Raw genomic sequence first — 22,530 nt, 5'->3', positions numbered from 1 at the left:
AATGCCTACATTGTTTAGAAAACAATAATATCATATTTTATGTTAATTATTCACCTTGGAAAAAAATAGTGCTAATTTTCTTTTGATTTTCAACGCGATCGTTTGTTTATCAATAAGCAATGAAAATTTAACAATACTTCAAGATCAGGATACTTCATATTTCGCGTACGAAATATACAAAGAAAAAAATATTTAATCGTCAAAAAATTTTAACTCAAGATTTGAACGAATGTCCATTTTTTAGAGCTGTTTGATGCATTTCAGGAATTATGTCTTGTCTGATTTTGAACACGATAACTCAAAAACACGTTGAGGTAGATTGCACTTTACATCAATAATGGTATAAATATGTAAAATTTTGAATGAAACCTATTCACAGGAAATTTGTTTATCTATGTTCAAGAGAAAGTAAACAAAATAACTGCAAAATGTAAAGAGATGTACCGATAAAATTTGGCAAACAATTTTAGATCCTCATGAAATTTTGAACCAAATCCGTTTAGGAGTCGACCATCTATTATTAACCTATGCATTCGCATGTATGCAAATACTATAACTGAAAATTACAATTAGATATACGGTTGGATGTAAATATAATTATCAAATTTTAATTTCAATCGATCGGAAAAAAGACGTCTCAAACGCATACTCTGTTTTTCTTTACTATGTGGTTCTTTTATGTGGTGGACTCTGAGTGCTCGTTGCGCTCACAATCTTGTTCAAGATTCCCAATTTTTATGTCAATGGGAGGGAGTTTAAATAGGTAATATGCGAGAAAAAAAAGCGTATCTGTTCATATTTGAATCAAATAGAAAATAACTGGTTTCCCTTAACCTAACAGAGTTGAACTTTCACTTGTCTTAACTTAATAAATATATATATAATTTACAGATGTTTAAATTTTTTTTTAATTCTCAAAACAATTAACTGCAACTTCAATGACATTAAAGATTCTTGAATTAGGAAAGAGGAAGATTTTCGTGCAGTAGAGATAGGCAAGAAGTAAACAAAGTTTTGTTCGAAAAAACATTATGAGCATATTCAACTCTTGATTCAATTTATGTAGGGCAGTTTTTGGCAAAAGCAAAACATCATACAATGTGTATGCTAAGATATACCAAATAAATTAATTTCTCGTAAATTTCTATTCAATCATATGCGGGATTGCTCATGTAAATTCGATGTGGAACTGCTGCACCTCTAATTTTTTAATGTGTAGATTTAATCTGCTTTATTTTATTTTACATTTAATATTAAATATATTAACTATTTCATGCAGTTTTTCTTTATACGTTTGATAAGTTAAACGTAATAAAAAAAATAAGAAAGTTCTAGTTTTGTTTTTTCTCTCTACGCAGATCGTGTTTATTTGCATAAAAAGAAAAATAACTTCTCTAATGTACTGTGTTTTCCTCAGTTACAATGCATTTCTATTGCGCATGTGCACTTGAAGAGCGTAGTCATTCCCAACCGTGATTTTGCTATAGAAATTATTGGTTTGACTTCTGTCTTCCCCTGCAAACAACATCCTACAACGCAAACGAAATTTGATATATAGACTATACACAAGATGAGCTGACGGAATTCAGAAAAAAAGCTTTTAGTTCCAAAATATCCACCAGAGGGCGCCTTTTCCTGAAAAATATTAAATTTAACACAACAAACGACCAAAACGGAATATTAGCATTTAGTGACTATTTTCTGATTACCTTGTCATCGAACCACATTAAGTAAAGATAAGGAAAAAATAACAGTACACTGTTTGAGAAAAAAAAGTTCAATTTGAAGAAACCAGAACACGAACGAAATTAGGACGAAATTGCACAAGATGAGCAGTTGTTAATTGTGTCCAGGACGATGTAGTGAAAGGTGCTCCATGTGATAACTCTCATTCACCTGCAAAATTTCAAGTCGATGGACAGTATGTTCAATAGCAGATCGTAACTGATCAATTGTGATGCTTCGCACATGAAGCACTTTAACTCCTTCAACGTCGCAACACCTCCACCTTACAACAAATTTTTTAAGTGGCCTCATAACCAGAAATCGCATGGATTTAAATCTGGCGAATGTGGTTGCCATAGATTACAAAAGAAACTACTAATAACAAGTTCGTCTGTGAAGTGTTGGAGCAATAGCGCCTTCTCGGACTCATGGATATATGAGGGCGCACCATCCTGTATGAAAATGGGCGATGTAAGGACCTGCCTTTGTTGTAGTTAAGGCACGTCTGCAGCATATCATGGCCCGTAACAGAACATGTGACAAGATCACGTGCAGTTATTTCCTCAAAGAAGAATGGCCCAAGAGGAATGTCGTCGTGAATCCACACCAGACAATCACCTTTGGAGAATGTGGGAGAATATGTTTGTGGAGGAATTCAGATTTTCCTTAGCCCAAATGCTGAAATTCTATGTGTTGACTGTCTCATTGAGGAAGAAATGAACCTGTCGCTCCATAGAATATTCCAAGGTCATGACAGTTTAACAACCATTCTATTGAGAAAACTGACAGCGAATGAGAGACGTTGTGGCTTGTCCCTATCAAGCAGCTCTAGGGTATGGTGGATCTTGTATGTGAAGTAGTGCATTATGTTTTTGAGCACTTTTCAGATGGTGCTGTAAGAATAACCTGTTTGTCGGTAAACTGCACATGCGCTACTGCCCCCAAACTCTGATGTCTGTGCAGCAACAACTGTATTGACGGTGTACCTTTACAAGTACCGGTGTGACAGGTTGACAGCCTCTTCCAAGTTGAACTCCTAGTGTCCCCGTCACTTCAAATCTCTTAATCATGGCCCGGATACCTTTAGTGAACATTGGTCCACGCCATGGGCTCTTTACACGACGAAATTCAAGAACTGCAGCAGAAGCATTCCTCTTGTTTTCATTAAACAACTTCACCAATAACGCACGTTCAGCTAAAGATACCGTCATCATTACAGCCGGAAACATCGATATAAAACATGACAACGTCTGCAAATGTTTCATACCATAACCTTTTAGCATAAAACTTCCTCTTCTTCTCAAGCATGCAAATCGACATTTTTTTTCCTAGAATTGACAGATTTTCCTGGTTTAACACTTTATTTTATTAATTCTTGTTCTGGATTGTTAATATTGTTTCTGTATTCCATTTTGGCGTTTATTGTGTTACATTTAATGTGTTTCATGAAAAGGCGCCCTCTGGTTGACATTTTGGAACTTTTTTTTCGAAATTCCGTGAGCGTATCTCGTGTATAGTCCGCATACCAAATTTCATTGCAATCCGTTCACACGTTTGCGTTGCAAGATGCTATTTATAGGGAAGGTTTAATTATAACCACCCTGTATATATATTTATAGATACATATTTTATACACATATTTAAATGTCTTCATGCATCTTAAATGGATTGCTAGTAGCATGCTTATTTTTACAAATTAGCCGTATATAACGACCAATTAGTTTACTTGGAATATTAGTTATGTCTAATTTTTATTAAAACTCTTACGCATAACTTGAATTTCATGATGAGAGACATTAAGCCTGTGTTATTTTAAGAGCTTTACTTATGCTTATTATGCACATGAAACTAATTAAATCAAGTTTTATATCATAGAGCCAATGGAAAGGAAATCGTGCAAGCCTTCTGTAGCTTAATTGCACATTGTCTTTGATTCCATTGTAACTTTATTTTCATATAATAAAGTAAATATTATACAGGGAATAAACCATGTAAACCTGTCAGATATTAAACAGAATCTTTCTTCTTTAGCTTTAGACAGTGGAAGAAAATAATGCTATTAAATAATGAATGTAACAATGAAAAAAATTTAAATTTCTTTGAAACAATAAAAAAATATATTAAACATCATGTATAAAAAACGTTACAGAAATTGTCAGAATTCAGGAAAAAAATTGCGCGACATCTAAACTGATATCAATATAAAAGATAATTTTAAAAATTTAAAGCAGCTCAAAAAATATTTGTGTACTATATATTTTCAGAAGACATTGTGGAAAAACGTCATCACACATTATAAAAATATTTACTGAAATTTTTTTTCTGTATGTATGTTTAACGAACTCAGCAGATATTTTGAACAGATCCAACAAGACTCCAGTTTTGATCTTAGTTTTAAAGTAAAAATCTGTAACCATTAAAACCAGCTAAGATCCCGCCTCCACAAACATAGGAAATCCCCATCTTCTCTGTTATATTATGTTATCCATGGACCTTGAACCTGTTGCAGATCAGCTACAATCTATGCAGTTTTCATTTTCTCCAGTAAGAATTTACAAGCCAAATTGATTCTAAGTTTGTATCAATTTGGACAATAGGAAAAATTCAGTACCTATGATTGTCAGCAGAATCATTTTTGAGAATCGATAGAAATATATTCTTATATCGATAGAAATAAGAAGTATATTCTTATATCGATAGAAATAAGAAGTATATTCTTATATCTATAGAAATAAAAAGTAGAAGCATATCTAAGTATATTCACAGTAGAAGAATATATTAGAAATAAAGAAGTATCAGCTTGATTTGAAAATTTGTAGCTGCACTTCTTGCAGCTTGCAACTAATGAACTATTGTTATTTAAATACTGATATAAAAAGCTTTTTATGAACGAAAATTGTTCTTTTTATTATCAGCGAAATAAATATAGGGTATGAAACTCGAAAAAAGAAACCCCTCCAAATGTTTTATTTAGAAATAACAAAAATCTACATTGAAAACTCGATTTTTGGTTAAAATATCGAATACTTTTTTATTCAATATCTTTAATTTCTGAATGTTTTTGCATTTATTCTTTAGAAATGTGAATTGATTTTTATATTTTCATAATCTACTCTTTAACGCTCTTTACACCTTTAAAATCTTATTTTCCCAAATTCTAAATTTCAGAAATATTGGTATATTGGTATACAATTCAAATACAATACCCTATTGGGTATTGTATTTGAATAAAAATTTCCTACGATGCTTTGTAATTCTTGAGCTACAGAATAAGCAATCTGTCCGTTAAAAATATTTTACAATTGTTTTGAATCTTCATAATGTAAAAAAAAAAATTTAAAATTTCATCTTATTTATTAGTCGGACATCAATTTAAATGCTGAATATAAGCACAGCCTATTTCTTTATTGAGGAACTAGGTAATTCTTAAGTTATCATTCATTCAACAAAGTTCTAAATCAAAGGAGTTTTTACTTTATACCTCTTTTTAGTGGTAAAAAAAAATCTTATTTTCAAAACATTGAAAAAAACTAGAACTCTAAGATTTTTCCCATTTATTTTATATATGAATTCAAAAATGTAAGTATTTCATAACATTCCTTTAAAAAAATTCACTCTGAATATAGTTGCACATACCTCAAGCCCTTGACATACAAAGTTTCTTAACTTCTTAATAAGATGACATATCGTGTTTGGGACATTTATTGTAATTCTAATTGCTATAATAATTTAAGGGACATTTGAAGCATTGAAATGTTTCTAAAGAATTTTTGTATTTTAAGGTATATTACTATATTGGAAAGTCGATTTTTTTTTCCTTGCGAAACTATGATTTGTTTTATTTAATATTTTTAATGTTTGAACAAGTTTCTTTATAAAACCGTTAGAATTTTGTTCTTAAGTCTATTTTTCGGGAATTGCACAAATTTTAAATTTGTATTTGCATACGTTTTAATGCTATTTTATATCGTTATATGCTATTTTCTCGAAGAGAGAATATGATAGCATTTTCTGACTAAAAACTTCATAAATTAAAATCTAATGCATATTTTTTGTTCAAATTTGGTATAAAATTTCTCAGCATATTCTACAGTTCCTGAACTAGAAAATAAGTAAGTATTTCTAAATCTATTCATTTAGAAATATCTTATAGTTATTTTAGTGCTTTATAATGTGAAACAAACTGAAAATTTCGAATTATTTATCAGTCGAAAGCAAGTATTTAAAAAATGGATAGAAATACAGCTTATTTTTTAGTTCGGGAGCTATATAGTATGTTCCTTAAGCTATCTGCAAAATTTTAAGCAATTTATTTGATAAATCTCTCAATTAGAAGAGTTTTGCTTCATGTCACTTTTTAGCCAAAAGAGTCCTTTTGTCCAATATTTAAAAAAAATCCTGAACTTAACTGGTATATTTTGGTTTTACAGATGTTTTTTCAATCTTTTTTATTACAATATTCAAAAACATAACAATTTTCGAACGTTTTTCAAAAAAATTAACCTTGCACGTCACATATCTTTAATTACTTAATACTTTTACTTAAAATTCAATAATTCAATGCGCGTGTCTCACACATCATTTTATGCGAAGCAGTTCAAAGGATTTTGGACAAAAATCAAATTAACTTCTGATATTCTTACAATAATCATATTATCTGCGTGATGAAAATTGAAACCATTTTTAAAGATTTCCATCTTTGCCTCATTTTCCATACAGCAATTTCGGGCATTACTCAATTTTTTTTTAATCGAGTTCAAAGAGTGTGCAAGCAGAAACAAAAACACAAAAGGTGGGAAAGTATCTCAACGAAAAGACATAACATGGTCTTCCCGCTGATGAAATGGGAAAGGAATTTAGAGAAACGGAACAGCGCGCAAAATCGAAAGTGATCCAATGGGCCGGGGGCTGTAGGATGTATGATACATCCATTCGATTCTATTCTTCCTCTGACCCCGATTCCTGCTTTCGCTTTTCAAAGAAAACAACGCCTTTCACGGCCGATCGTATCACGTGGCGAGGCAAACGTGAAAGATCTGGGCTGATTAGGATCTTTGTCGGAAGGCGTCTCAGTGCGATGTGTACACATCGTTTAATGATAGTTAATTTTATCACCAATTTATCCCCGGTAGCTTCCGTATTCCTCCCATGTTGATTAAAATAATAAAGTGATTGACCTTCTGGTCTTTTCTTTTCCTTTTTCTTGGACCAATAGGTGGAATGTATTTTTGGTTGCTTGTCATCCAGAGCAATACTAATAGAAACAAGAGGTGTTTGTTTTCTCAATGATTTTCTTATCTATTTCAATAACATCCCGGATTTTCTTTTAAATTTCGTTAGTTAGTGAAGTTTTTAAGGAACAGTATCCATTATCCGTTAATATTAACAGTTTAATCGAAAAAAACTGATATTTTTTTCATCTTTGGTGAGAAGTTCACAGACGAAAATTCAAACATCTGGCTGTAGATGTTGGGTTGGTTTGTAAGTGATTATTGTTTTTATATAGGCGCAAAATAGGCATGCTAACAAACAGCCATTTGATGATGTATTCGGCTTAAAATCTGATAAACATCTAAAATTATTGTGTTTTGTAGTTATCATATTCACATGTATACAAATGGACAGACAGATAGGTCTTCCATAGAATAGATAGGTTTGAGCATAATTTTGGCATAAAAAACTACATACAAGATTTTTATTCTTTAGTTCAGGTGCATTTTTGAGTTAAAGCTAGAGATAGACAGAATATATAATTAAAAAACAGTTTTATTGGATTAAATGAAATATAAAACATGGAAATTATCAAAACGTCTGTCAAATTTTTGATGTAGTCTGGAATCAGTCTACCTCTTTTTATGTGAAATTAAAGAAAGGCAATCCATACTCACCTTGTTTCCTTTCCTTCATTATACAGGGTGTTCATTAATTATTGTCGGGGTTTCCGTACCTCATAACTTTCGAATAAAAAAAATATTACTCAAAAACCGATTACTTATTCGTAAACTACAACTCAAAGAATTTTATTAATGATATTAAAGTGTAAAGCTTGCACAATTTGCACTTTGTAGGTATTCAGCTGAAGGCGATTCTTTGAGTTGTACTTTACGAATACATAATTCTTTGAGTTGTAATTTACGTATTCATAATTCTTTGAGTTGTAATTTACGAATATATAATTCTTTGAGTTGCAATTTACGTATTCATAATTCTTTGAGTTGTAATTTACGTATTCATAATTCTTTGAGTTGTAATTTACGAATACATAATCGCCTTCAACTGAATGCCTACAAAGTGCACATTGTGCAAGCTTTACACTTTAATATCATTAATAAAATTCTTTGAGTTGTAATTTACGAATACATAATCGGTTTTTGAGTAATATTTTTTATTCGAAAGTTATGAAGTACGGAAACCCCGACAATAATTAATGAACACCCTGTATAGTTGACTCGGCTTGAATATCTTCTTGAAATTGCACCAGAACTACTTGACAATTATCTTGCTAAATTTGACTGATATTAGATGACACCTGAACCGGTGAAATTCTCACCGGGAATTTCGCAAGGACGATGTCAGGGCGTTTATTTCACATCATCGGATTATTATGCACAAATGCATAAAGGATCGTCAGGTTTTAGAACTAACCCGTCAAGTTTGAATCAGATCAGAAGAAACGTGAACCGTTCAACTTCTATTGGCATATAATAAATTAGGTAACAATGGCCTTCAATACAATCAGTAATTTTTACGCTTAAAATGACACATTTTATTTGCGCATCTAGTTAGACAACTATTGACATTTAAACTAAGAAATAAATAAAAATGAATTAAAAAAGATTAAACGTATTTTGCATGTTTAAATACCTCAGGAACTCTTTATTTTATTAACCTATTAGCTCCAATATATCGTATGGCAAACCTATGATGTCGTTCAATACTCAAAAATGTCAAATATTGTGAAGATATCGTTAGTAGCAACATGCAAAGGAAAGAAAACAAATTCAATTCAGTATTATATATAAGTATGCAAAATTAAAGTTATAATAAATATATATAGTGTGAATGAAAACGTGTAAAAAAATTTCAAATAATACATAATATAATAAACTAAAATACCTTGTTCGCATATGTTTTTCAGCCGGAACTACAAAAGACTTTTGGAACATTCGAATATAGTTTCGTTTAATATAAATTTATATCCAAGTTTTATTTCAATTTATAGGCAAAATTCAAAAATGTGATTTTGCCTGTATTAAATCTATAACAGTAAGCTGTTATAGATTTATGGCAATTCAAAATATGGCGATTCAACTTACAGTTTACTGTTTGCCACAGAGAATGTTTCATTACCAATAAAATTTAGAACAAGATATTTCATAGAACTAAATCTTTTATCTATATCTTTTAACATAACTATCTTTTCTCAAATATATATATATTTCTGAGAAAATATACCTTAGTTCTATGAAGTATAGTGATATATATATATATATATATATATATATATATATATATATATATATATATATATATATATATAATGTCTTTAAAAATGAAATGGATCGATTTATTACGATGGTGCTGTGGAGTTTCAGTCAGATGATGAACGAATGTGCGAATTTTCAGGCTAGAAATCTGATTTTTATGCATAGCAACTACGTTATTGGATATATTTGTCACAAGTTTCTTCTCTTAACTCTCATTACAAAGATTATTATGAGAATTTTTCGAGAAGAGAAAAAATTCATTCGTTGTGCTGAATACATGCTGAAGAAATAAAACTGTATTTAACGTCAACTACAACAGATAGGCGTAAAAAAAATACTGCTGCAACATTTAGGTTTTGATTCACAAACTAGATGGCAGCACCAACGATGATAGAACTTTTTTTCTTTAACTTCGTATTGGTTCATAAGTTTTACTTCTAAATAATTTGATCAAGTTCGTAATTCTAATTAAAATTTTTTTGTATTAGTTTTTATTTAAAGTAAAAAGAAATCTATAGCATTCATTTATTATTTTCTTACCCATGCATTCCATAAAAATAAAACTCGAAACATTTTAATTTACATAATTTAAAATTCTTATTGCATTTTTAAAAAATCATTCACATTCATTATATATCGCGTTAATTCTTTTATCAATAGAAAGTATAAAAATAAAAATAACCGAGGCTCTTCTTATGTGCGTCAGAACAAGAAATATTTAACTCGTTCATTCGCTGATAGATGGCAGGTCAAGACTGAATTTACTTTTTAAAAATAAATTTTCCGCCTTGAAAGAAATTCTAGTTTGAAACGTGCTCTGTATGTCATATGTGGAATACATAAAATTCAAATGTAAGCAATGTCGGTTATTAAATTTTTCATTTTTATTTAGAATCAGAAATTTGATTTTAATTAGGAGTTCTTTTTTTTTTGATTTATTAAATTTAAAGAAAGAACCGTATCTAAACAAAAAAAAAAAAAAGTCTGATGCTAAATATCCACTGAATATAAAAATATTTTATAACATTTGATATGTAAATTTAATAATCTTGACACTACTAACAACAGATAAATTAATACGTTTAATACAAGGAATGGAAATGTAATAAACCTAACAATAAATTTATAGCCAATAAAACATTGGTACTAGCTTTAAACGTTTATAATCCTCCGATGTAGTAATCAAAGTTGCTTGAGATTTTTTTCCAGCTATATAAAGCAACCGCAGATTGTATAAAGCAGTAAGAATTTTACGACCAGTTCAGCTGGAGTGGTTTATCGTTTTGAGAACATTTGGAATAATTTGACTGAAACTGCAGAGAAGGGGTTTCTTTCTTAATGGAATCAAATTATAACCACTGAGGTTTGAAACTGGGGTGTACGGAAGATGGTATAGACATTTCCAATTCCAGCTAGCAAACAAAAAAATAAACGGCTGTTATTGAACTGTTTCGGAGATTCTTGAAAAGGCACACCATTCCGTCCGAAAAATCAACTGAACTGTCATTACTTCTAGAATTCTGCGACTCTCTTCATTAAAAATAAGTTGTACGCAATATTGACAATTACATCGAAAGATATAAAGATCACAACCTTATCAGCATAAAGTATTGCAATTTCGTTAAGGTATCATAGCAGTATTATTGAGAATATTATGCTAATAGGGAAACCAATTTCTAATATCTACATATTAGCATAAAATGCCCAATAATGTTGCTATAGACCATCACAATATTATACAGCATTCAGAAGTAAAAAGGTCATGAAGAAACTACACAATTTCTTCTGCTAATTGGGATCTATATTACAGGGTTTCTTCTATTTAATTACCTACTCTTGAATTTTCATCTGCAATTCAATCATATTCATTTTAAATGCTGTTCATCATATTTTAACTAAATTATTTTCTTTCATAAATTTTTAGCTATGATTTGCTTGATGTATAAAGATTAAAATGTCATCATTGCTGAGTTATCATTTTAATTAATTTGGTGATGAAGATATGAGTTAGCAAAAAACAGCGATCCAGAATGACAATCACTTGTCAATGTAAATAAACAACCAATAGTGTAGCAGTTGGTTGGCAAAGAGGTATAGCTTTTTCTAATGCTAGTCTTAAAGTGTTCTGGGAAAACACTATTGGTTGTTTGTTTACATTGATAATTGAGTGACATTCTAGATCCTTGTTTTGTATTAGTTTATTTAAAGTTATTAAGCCGAAGCTAGAAAAGTTAAAAAATTTTGTAGCCAAACGATTTTAGCCAGAAGCCAAAGAATCCCATCAGAGATAACGAAAACCAAACTCTATTTCTCGTACGGCACTGCAAACATTCAGTATTTATTTTGAAAAAAAAAAATATTATTCTGAAAAAATTTAAAATATTTATTTAAAAAAAATCTCAATTTATGTTCAAAAAATTCATCGTAACACATTAGGAATTATTGTTTCTCATATTGTTTCCTAACAAACAATATGAGGGAATAAATATTCTGGGAACCGAATTTCTGTGAACCGCGAAGACCAAATAATCAGCAGTTTGAGTTAATTTACCCCTTCTCTCTCCCCCCTTCCAAAATAGGACGAACAACAAACGGAATAGCAAAAAAAAAAAAAAAAAAAAAAGGAGTCTTTAGTAACATTTGTTCTTGATACACCATTGGTGACGTAAGATTAATACCTTTATGGTTACATTAGTTTTTCTAATGACTTTAACTGAAGTTAAAATACATTATTCTTTTCTATTCAATATGCTGGTTTAATGACTATTTAAGTAAAACAAATCATAAAAATGATAATTTGCTGGTATTAACATTATTATGTATTTATTTAACTCTCAAAGCGGCTTCGACTACCTATAATAACCCTTTAAAGGGCCATTTTTTTCTAGACATATTATGTTAAAATATTTTTATGCTTGAAATTAGAATAAGAAAAGGGATTCATTGAGCTTATTAGATAAATTTAATTTGATTAATGAATTAGTTTGGTTCATTAATAATTAAGTAACAAATCTAGACACATCATTTAGTGTGAGATAAAGAACTGAAGTATCTTAGTTTTTGTTTTACTAAAAAAAATGTGTCAGAACTTATGCCAACCTACATAATTTCATACAAAGATTGATAAATTTGGTGGAAAGCATACTTCCCACGGCCCTACAAAGGGTTAAAGGGTGTACAGCGAATGAAAGCTAATAGGAAAAATTCACAAAGCACATATTTTACAGCATATATAAAAAAAAAAAATTAAAACATGCAAGATGCATGCTAATATTTAGACAAATTTAGAAAATACAAACAAAAAAAAAAATTCAAACTGAAAACTACAACAAAAATGAATACAAACGAACTAATATAGGAAAAAATAATTCAGAAAAAATTAATAGAAAAATTAATAAAAATTCTAGAAGTAAGAGTCTGCTAAGTACATTATTTGAAAACTTTTGAAAACCAACATACAAAAGGTGAATTTTCAAAGGAGCCTTCCAATCCAACTTCAGGGGTTTTCATTCATGTTTCTGTATTCCGAGCTCTAACAAGAGATGTTTAGCATCTCCTGTTGGCAACTTCTGGCACATTTTGAAGATACCATGCTTAGTAAAAAAAGATGATTAAGGTAAAATTCCCCTTTTAATTTCTTCAGAACAACATTATGAAAAAATACATTTTATATAGTATGATCCTATATTCTCCTAAAGATTCGCATTTTTTTTCTCTAATTTTTCTTTAGTTTTAGTTCTTCAGTTACGAGCTATGAAAATATACCGTCTGTCTCATTTCTTACTCGTGCAGTTTGGACGTTTACCGGCAGCCATTTAAATCCTTTGTCATATTCAATTATTTTATTTTCAATATAGTCAACGATATTCTTTTTTGCAATTAGAGATTCTATTGACATAAGAGAATTTTTAAATCTGAAGCCATTGTACAGTTATCGCACTGTTGTTTAATAATATATTCAAAAGCAAGATTTTAGGCAAAACTTCAGCCATAAAATCCTAACAATTATTTGCTTCATTAGGCAAGCAAAATCTACGAACAACAATAAATTTTTGTCATCTAAATTGAATCCATATACGTCAACAACTTCTCATCTTCCTTTTTCTTCTGAATTCAACCCTTCCTTGCATGATTTTTTTTGGGAAATAAATCAGGGTGATATAATTCATGCTTTAGATTAAAGGGAAAATGTTTAAAAATCCTAGTATAAATTTATAATATAAAATAATTTTTTAAAATATGGTGGAAATCTCCATCATCAGGAAATTTTGCATGTTAAGCTCCGTACAAAATCTTCAGTGTCCCTCTCTTCTAAATTTCTTCACTCATTATCGCTTTTATTAGCAAAAAAAAAAAATCTCACCAGATTAGTTATAAAAATATTCAAGAAATCGCGCGTTTCTTCCAACCACAACAAACAGCGGAATGACAAGTTTTTAGCGGTATGTGAATGCGCGATGATAGAACCTGAGTCCTTGTGGTTCGCAGTCTAGTAACTAAACCATCATACCAAAACAATTGTTCTGGTAGAAGAGTTGTTAACTGGTTTATATGCTAATTACCACAGACTCTCCCTCCAGTGAGTCGGAGGTGAGACGAACGATATGGATGTTGAGGGGTGATGTATTTATTAACTGTTGTCTAATGGGCCTGTACCCAGTTGTGTAGCGCCAAGCGTTATGGCGAGCATTTGTTTGTGGTTGCTGATGCGCAAGTGAGTCTGACGGCTTTGGGTTGCTAGGTCAAATGAATCTGACGATTTTGTTTTGCTGCGTCAAGTGAGTCTAACGACTTTGGTTGCGGGTAGATGGCGCCACAACAGCTGTACGAAGGTTGAAGGTTCATCGTCCAAGGCCACCAATCTTGCGATATGTGAATGCGCGAAGATAGAACCCGGGTTGTGGTTCGCAGTGAAGTAACTAAACCATTATACTAAAAACAATTGTTCGGGTAGAAGAGTTGTTAACTGGCTTATATGCTATTCACCACAAGTTCAAACCGCTATTGACATTTTTTTTTGACAGCTACGTTCCTTCTTGCGTAATAGTAGTGATCAAAGTTGCCAGCAGTAACCTATTTACAATACACCTGTTTTGAGCATTTTTTGGTTGACTATAAATTATGATAGAAATTTTCGTCATCATGCAAAGAAGGGTTAATAATAATCTGTACAAAACTCTTATGCAACATTTTTAAAATTTCGTTCTGTATTCTTACTGATGTGCAACATTGTAAATATATTGTAACAATATTGCAACGCTTATTGTGCTGTTTGGAAAATTAATACTATAACGCCAATTTCAGCTGATTTCTGACAATTTAATACATTTTAATAAAGACTTTGGTGAATTTAGCTTTCCAATTTGCACTTCTCATGTTTCGACATCTCTTTTCAGAATGGAGACTGCGAAGCCCGTAAAAGAAGGAAATGCCGTGTACCGCCCTCTGTTGGACACGACCTTAACTAAAGAAGACATGAGAAAAGCTAAGCAAGAGTTGAATGAAAAACCGGAGGACTATGGAAGACACTTGAACAGAGTCAGGGAACTGTTAGCAAGTAAGTGCCCAAAAGAAATGGCCTTTAATGTTTAAAGTAGCTTGCGTATGAAATCATATGATTTGATCGTATCTCTTCATATTATTCCAACATTCATAGATTGTTTATGACTTCAGGAACATTCTCGCAATGATAAGTAGAAATTTCTAAAAAGTTAAAATAATTCAAAATTTACCGCACACAGTGATAAAGACAAGATGGGTTAAAAGCAGTTTCCTGTTGAAACAGCGAGAATAATTTCTCTTGAACTTTCTCGTATATATATAGAAGACGGCGTCCTCTGACCTTTGTGGATTATAAGGAAACTGAATATTCATCATGAAGTGTTTTCTTTCATCGAATGAATCTGAAATCTGATACAGACAGACTACAAGACCGTAAACCAAAATTTTATAACTCTGCTTTTTACTTTATCGTATATCGTACATAGTATAAAGAAAGTATTGTAATCGTCTTTTTTGTCTTATCCAAACTAACAATAAGAAGTAAAGTTTAGCTTAGTTATATTAATGTCCCTTTTAAAAGCAACAGTAGGGCTATTTTGGGACGGATAGCGTAATTTTGAATCGCGATCAGATGACGAGGACGACATCTCGAGGACCCCTTCTCCAAATTTCAGTACCACAGCAGTGGGAGACTTTTGTCCCGACGGATTTCACGTGTATCAGACCCACTTACACGACGATTCCTCAGTACCGGGTCTCGAACTTCAACCAGCCCATCGCAACCCCATAGAGATTTTGAGAAATCGCTTTACCCTTCCCTGAGTTCATAAAAAAGCACATTTTGGGAAAATGTCCGTCCATATATCTATCTGCCTGAGACAAAGATAATTGAAAGATTCTTGGAAGTAGATTGGTGAAATTTTGTATTCGGTCTTGATACCAAATCTGTAGATTTCTATTAAAATTTGAGCAAAATCCGTTCAGAGGAAGTCTGTCTGTCCAGCTGTTCGAATATAAATCAACACTATAACTAAAAAAAAAACGAAAAGAGATTATATAAAATTAGGTACACAGATTTAATGTGTGTAGTGTAGACATTTATCAAAATGTGAACCTAAATCCGAAAAGGAAACTATACTTTCAAAGCTTTCTACTCTATGCCTTCAAAAACATGTAAATGCAGTAACTCAAAAACGCAATGACTTAATAATAAATTAAGTTTTGGCATTTTGAGCCTACAAGTATCAAAGTTTTATTATAATCAGCTGGAGAAAACGTATCTAAAACACAAATTTGATTTGTGGATACTATTAACCGCATGGCAAGATTTATTCTCCGAAAACCTCGTCAACGGTGATATGATAAAAATATTAAATTCACTAACTAAAAATACTAATTCAAAAATAATTTTTTCAACATCACAGTTTTCGCCAATTTCAGATAGTATACCAATCTAAAAATATTATATTAAAAGTTTCCATTGCTGCATTGCTCCAAAATTATTTATTGCATGAAATTAGTCTGCATTGCTAATGATTTGCTCAGTTTTAATAGAAAATTAAATGCAACTTTTGTAAACAGCAAGCAATTTAAAATAACGAAAATTCACAAAATGATATTTGAGATTTGGTTATTCAACCATTACAGTTTTTTCCCCATCCTATTTTACATTTTATTCTACATTTATGTAGAATCGTTTCAAAAACTGACCTCGTTATTACTTATTTTATTCCAAGCTATTTCCTATTCCAAGTATACAAGCTATTTTTTCCTATATGCTATTTTCTATTCCAAGTATACAAGCTATTTTTTCCCATATGCTATTTCTTATCCTAAATATAATATTTATTTTTTTCCCTATATTCTATTTTCTATTCTAAGTATACAAGATATTTCTTCCTATATGCTATTCCCTATTCCATGTATACAAGCTATTTCTTCCTATATGCTATTTCCTATTCCATGTATACAAGCTATTTCTTCCTATATGCTATTTCCTATTCCATGTATACAAGCTATTTCTTCCTATATGCTATCTTCTATTCCAAATATGCAAGCTATTTTTCCCCCTATATTCTATTTTCTATTCCAAGTATACAAGCTATTTCTTCCTATATGCTATTCCCTATTCCAAGTATACAAATTATTTTTTCTTATATGCTATTTTATATCCCAAATATACAAGCTATTTTTATCTTTCTTTTCAGTTTATTTTTATATTTAATTATGTTGTTTGGCTCATTAATTTGAAATCATTTATTTACATTTGCTGTTATTTTTACTCGCAATTTGCGAAGTTATTTTTCTTTGTTCAAATCTTTCAAAAATTCAAGTCCTTTTTTTATTGTTTCTGTAAACATTTAAGCACTTATGTTTCTTCTATTGTTAAAAGAAAACTGTATGTAAATTTTACTTTCATTCCTTCTGAAGGTCGATAAACTGAGGACCAAGCATGCTTGGGAACTAAACACTGGGGGTTCCGCGTTAGACTGACCACCTAATCGGGACATATGCCTTGCATCCCAGTGCTAGAAAGCAGATATGGGGACCGTAGGCCTTATCCCACATGGGCTGTCGTGCAACTGGGTTTAGTTTTTTTTTTTTTTTCCGCTTTTCGTTTTTATTCAATTTCATTTGTTATTTCTTGTTTCAATCTCTATCTTCAATCTTTTGTTTCATATTTTATTTTTGGTAATTAATGATTGGCTTGGTTTACTTATTTGAAATCATTTATTTGCACCTACTATTATTTTTACGCGTAATTTCAAAATATATTTTTCATTGTGGCAATGAAGTTTAAATCGATTTTTAGTGCTTTGGAAAATATTTAGACTTTGGTTTTTCTTCTATTGATAAAAATTAATGAATGGAAATTCTATAATTCATTCTGTTTCATTTCTTATTTACTTTTTTACTTCATTTGTATTAGGTATTTGTTTGCATACTTTGCCTTTTGTTTCATATTTTGTCTTTGGTAATTATTAATTTTATTTAATTCATTTATTTACGTTTGCTGTAATTTTTAAACGAAATTTGAGCAAGGCAATAATTGTTACAATGAAATTTAAACCGTTTTTATTATATAAAGCAAATATTTAATCGAGTGGTTTTCTTCTTTTTTTTTTAAATTAAGGAATAAAAATGTTTCTTTTTTTGTATTTCATTCAATGCCATAAAGAATTTTTATTTTTGCTTTGATTACAACCCCCGGGGGGGACCTCGAAAAGGGGATGAGATGCTTCCGGTATGGTGGTTGTATCTCGCCACCCTGGAGGGTACACAAAAGAGTGGGGGATCTGGCTCCTCCCATCAATGACAGGACGTACTTCCTTCGGGAAGGGTTGTACCGTGGCCGGTGAGGGCCCTTAGGACTCAATCACAGTTCCCGCCTGTGTTGCTGTTGCGGCGATCCGGTCATTCAGTTTTCTTTATCCGTGTGCCTTCGGGCGGTTCGGAGAGTCAGTGATATGACTTTCGCCTTGATTACATTTTTTGAATAATCTGTAAATAAAACTCATAAAGATATTATGCATATTTGGTAATAAATCTGATATGTTGAATTTTAATACTTGTTGCTTTTTATCTTTTTTTATCAACATCTTCCGGAACAGCTTGCGTGCTGTTGGAAATAATCAGGTAATAAAAGTCAATTGAGCTGCATCAGTTTAATGATAGAAGAAACGCAGTATATTGTGTGAGTAACGGAAAAGTGGAATTTCAACATTGCGTAAAATAACACACATTAAATGCTTGGCCAGCTATGTTTTTAATGAAATTATGATATGTGTTTTTACTTCATGAGAAAGGTCCATGTGCTTAAATAAGGGAATAGATGTAAAAAATTTAAATAATGAAGTTTAATTTTATATTTCACTTTCTGGCTTAAAAATTCTTTACTGAAAGAACCATGAATATTATTACGGAAAATTCAAAATACGAAAATCAAAGGTTCGGTCCGGTGAAACAATCCAACAGGTTCAGTAGTAATTTTGAGGGTGGTGAGCTTTTCCGATAAGTTCACGTCGGAAAGGCTTTTCTTAAAAATTTAATTAAAATTTTAACTAAAATATACCAACCACATTTTTGTGATTTCATGCAATAACTTTCAAAAAATAGCTTCATTAAATTAGTTTTCACAAATCTTAAAATTCAAAATTTTATCATTCCAATGAAATTAATTTGTTAGTTCTAAAACCGTGTCTTTGGGCTTTCAAATACTGATATAAGAGTCAAATCGGCTTCATTTTTTTAAAAATAAAATTGTTAGATCGTCCCACTTTTAAAAATGATGTAAAATTTATCTTTTACTGTTTGTGATAATAAGAATATATATAGGAAGATTATTTATCATTTTTATATTTTATTTGTGCCAAATTTATTAGTATGATATTCCGTCTCTATATAAACAAATTTCTAAACACGAAATCTAAGTGACAGCAATTTCTAACCAGTTTTTCATTTTTTAAAAATAAAACAATAATATAAAATTAAAATTTTGAATAATTTTTAATTATAAATCTAATTAAAATTTCTAAAACCTTTTTCTTAATAAGAATTTACTACTCAAATACGAAATTTGGTTATCATATAAATTGTATGCCAGAATTTGTAGTTTAAGTTCAAAGAGCTCTGGGCTGTTGGGTTATTTTTTTTTTTTTTTAAATAAAACATTCCGCATCATGTACAATACATTCTGCATGGTTATAAACATTGTCGTGAAACTTTTTTCTCAGTAGATTAAAGAAAGTTTTTTTTTTTTAATACTTTAAATTATCTGTATAATTTTTTTTTTAAATGAAGCAGTTACATGCATGATTTTTAACTGATCCATTCGAATATGATCTTAAAAAAATATTACCATTTCAGAAGAGAAAGATTTGAATGCAAAGACGGACGACGAATTTCTTCTGCGGTTCCTACGAGCTAGAAAATTCAACGACGAACGAGCTGCCAATTTAATTAAAGATCATTACAGGTGAGTCCACTTTCCATTGAGTTGAAAAGCCACGGGTATTTTCATTTTATTTATTATTTGTGAGGTTACAACATCCTTTTATGTAAGAATTTTTCTCCTTTATATTCTCCTTTTTCCATTTTTTAAATTTTTTTTTTTACTTAGATGGCGTTTTGAGCCCTTTGATAAAGAAATGAGATTTCTGTCCGTTAAATGAAAAGCACTTGGCTCTCAAAACCACCCTAATTTTAAATATAGAAAGTCGACAAATTTATTGATCGACAACTTTTGCAATTCCACATTTTTCTAGCAATAATATCGCTTGGAAGTTAAGAATTCAGAAACTCCGACAATTTGGTCCATATCAGCACACTTTTCAATTTTATTTGCTGCATATTTGTCAAAAATTCAATTTGATTTGTTGAATGCTCGCCAAATATTCCATTTAATTTGTTGAGTACTTGCCAAATATTCCATTTGATTTGCTGAATGTTTGCCAAATAATCCATTTGATTTGTTGGATGTTAGCCAAATATTCCATTTCATTTGTTGGATGTTTGCCAAATATTTCATTTTATTTCTTGAATGTTTGCCAAATATTTCATTTTATTTCTTGAATGTTTGCCAAATATTTCATTTTATTTCTTGAATGTTTGCCAAATATTCCATTTGATTTGTTGAATGTTTGCCGAATATTTCATTTTATTTCTTGAATGTTTTCCAAAAATTAATTTATGGCTCAATTTATATTACATTATAGTCAATTTAAGTTATTTCTAGTCGCTTTTGGTGACCAACTGATTCGAGAGGATAATAGCTATATTTAATTTCAATAACATGATTTGGGTATAACTTCATGTCCACTGTCCCGTCAAATTGGCAGATATTAAAACTCTATTGTTTTAATTGTCTTACATATATTCCCTTCCTTTATATATGAATATTTTTTAAAGGAAACCAGTCTCATGACGTCATAATGCTATTGAAAACGTAAATGCCCGGTTCATATATCTTCTGACTTTCGTGGTATTCTAGCTCAGTTTTTTAAAAAATTCGTCTTGGAAACCATACAGATATTAAACAGAATCTTTCATTTTTTTTAATAATGGAAGAAAATCACGCGATTAAATATTTCATGAAACATTGAAAACGAATAAAATTTCAAGGTGACAATGCAATCTCTTTTTTTACCTTATTTTCTGCAATAAAGTTTTAAAAATTGTCGACATTCAAAAAAGATTCGCACGATTATTAAATTCGTATCATTAAAAAGACAATTTTTTGAAAGGGTTTAAAATTTACTTTTGCTCAATAATCTTTTCGGAAGTTATCGCGAAAAGACACCAAAATTGAACTTAATTTTTAATTAGTTAAAATACAAATTAAAATGTTAAAAAGTATAGACTACCTATTCATTTCCATCCTACAAGATATATACGTGCACAATTTGGTAGTTGTAAGTTAAACGGTCTGACCTATAAAGCGCCAAATTGAGACACAAATACGCCAACATTCATATTCGTCTTTATAATTAGTCTAGATAGAGAACTGCCAAATTTGTTTGTTTTTTTAGAACGTTTCTGACAATTTTCATGTCAAGTAGCTCGAAAGTCACATTTTACAGATAATATACTAGTACATAAACATTATTATGTTAAAGAAAGGTAAATAATTGTACGAACATTCAAGAACGAAATAAGAATTGAAACAGTTTACTGGAATCCCAATGGAATATCTAGACGGAAAGACGCTTGCACATTTACGAAACACTTCAGAAAAGTTGATGGTTTATCTAAAACGGATCTCCAGCAAATGTACTTAAATTGCTTTTCAACGTGGTAATTTTTATTTTTAGTTTTACATTATTTTCTTTTACTTTTATCAGTCTAACAGTTCGTACAAGGAAGAGATATCCCCTCTTTTATTATTATTATTTTAAATTTATGGTGATTTCCTTCTACGGCAACATATTTAAATCTGGGAGAATTCACAAATTGTTGAGATTCAATTCAATTTAGAGTGTCTATGCATTTTTATCAATTTTTTTTTCGCATCTTTTAAATGTTAAGTAAAGGGATTAAATAATTATTAACAATATTACGTCAGATAAATTGTATAAGATCTGTGGTATTTTTTAACAAATTTTTTTTTGTCTTGGTGTAGAAGTGAACGGAGTTTTTTTATGGATATTTTTTGATGTAATCAAATATAGGCACAACAATGCAGATTACAAAGTATGTCATATATATATATTATAAAGGAAATTCAAATTTTTTTTAACGTAAATGCAAAATTAACGCGAGGTTAAAATTTGACACCTTTCGTTCAGAAAAGTATTGGAAACACTATTAAAAACCATTTGGCAACTGGTAATTTAGGGTTAGTAAAAATGGAGAGTTACACGATTTAACAACGTATTAAAGAAAGATTTGGACTAAATACAAAACACAGTTTTTTTTTCTCTTCAAATTGTTATTTTTTAATGTATCGCAAAATACACAGGATAGGGTTATCTATGGAATAACACATAGGGCAAATGGCTCCCAAGTGTTTGCTGGGATATACGCTATCTTTTGTCGAAATTTTCCAGGATCATTTTACATAAATGTGACTGAATTTCTAATTGAATTTTCTCCTTCAATTCACGCTTGCTTGTGGCTTGTCGGCACAGACCTTTGACTTCAAATAACCCCACAAAAAGAAATACAATGGTGTTAAATCGCACGATCTAGGGGTCAATTCTGAAATTTTCGAACTGTGGTCGCCAGACTTTCCTTATTTTTGAAATATTGTTCAACAATGAAAATATGTTGTTCTATTGTGTAACAACACTCCATTCACACTAACCCTAAACTATCAGCT

General features: G+C 30.5%; 1 protein-coding gene across 2 annotated transcripts in view; it reads left to right on the top strand.

Annotated features, from left to right (window-relative positions):
- LOC129976269 (clavesin-1-like) overlaps positions 1 to 22,530 on the top strand; it is a 106,436-nt gene that overhangs the window by 53,278 nt on the left and 30,628 nt on the right. For both annotated transcript variants that reach the window (XM_056089749.1, XM_056089750.1), the window contains exons 4-5: positions 14,609 to 14,769; positions 19,581 to 19,689. In XM_056089749.1, coding sequence (XP_055945724.1) covers positions 14,610 to 14,769; positions 19,581 to 19,689 — 269 coding nt within the window. In that variant the 5' untranslated portion in view covers position 14,609. The remainder of the gene's footprint in view (positions 1 to 14,608; positions 14,770 to 19,580; positions 19,690 to 22,530) is intronic.

Source organism: Argiope bruennichi, chromosome 7, assembly GCF_947563725.1.
Source record: "Argiope bruennichi chromosome 7, qqArgBrue1.1, whole genome shotgun sequence".
Taxonomy (NCBI): Eukaryota; Metazoa; Arthropoda; class Arachnida; order Araneae; family Araneidae; genus Argiope; species Argiope bruennichi.
This window is presented reverse-complemented; position numbering and strand designations above follow the sequence as displayed.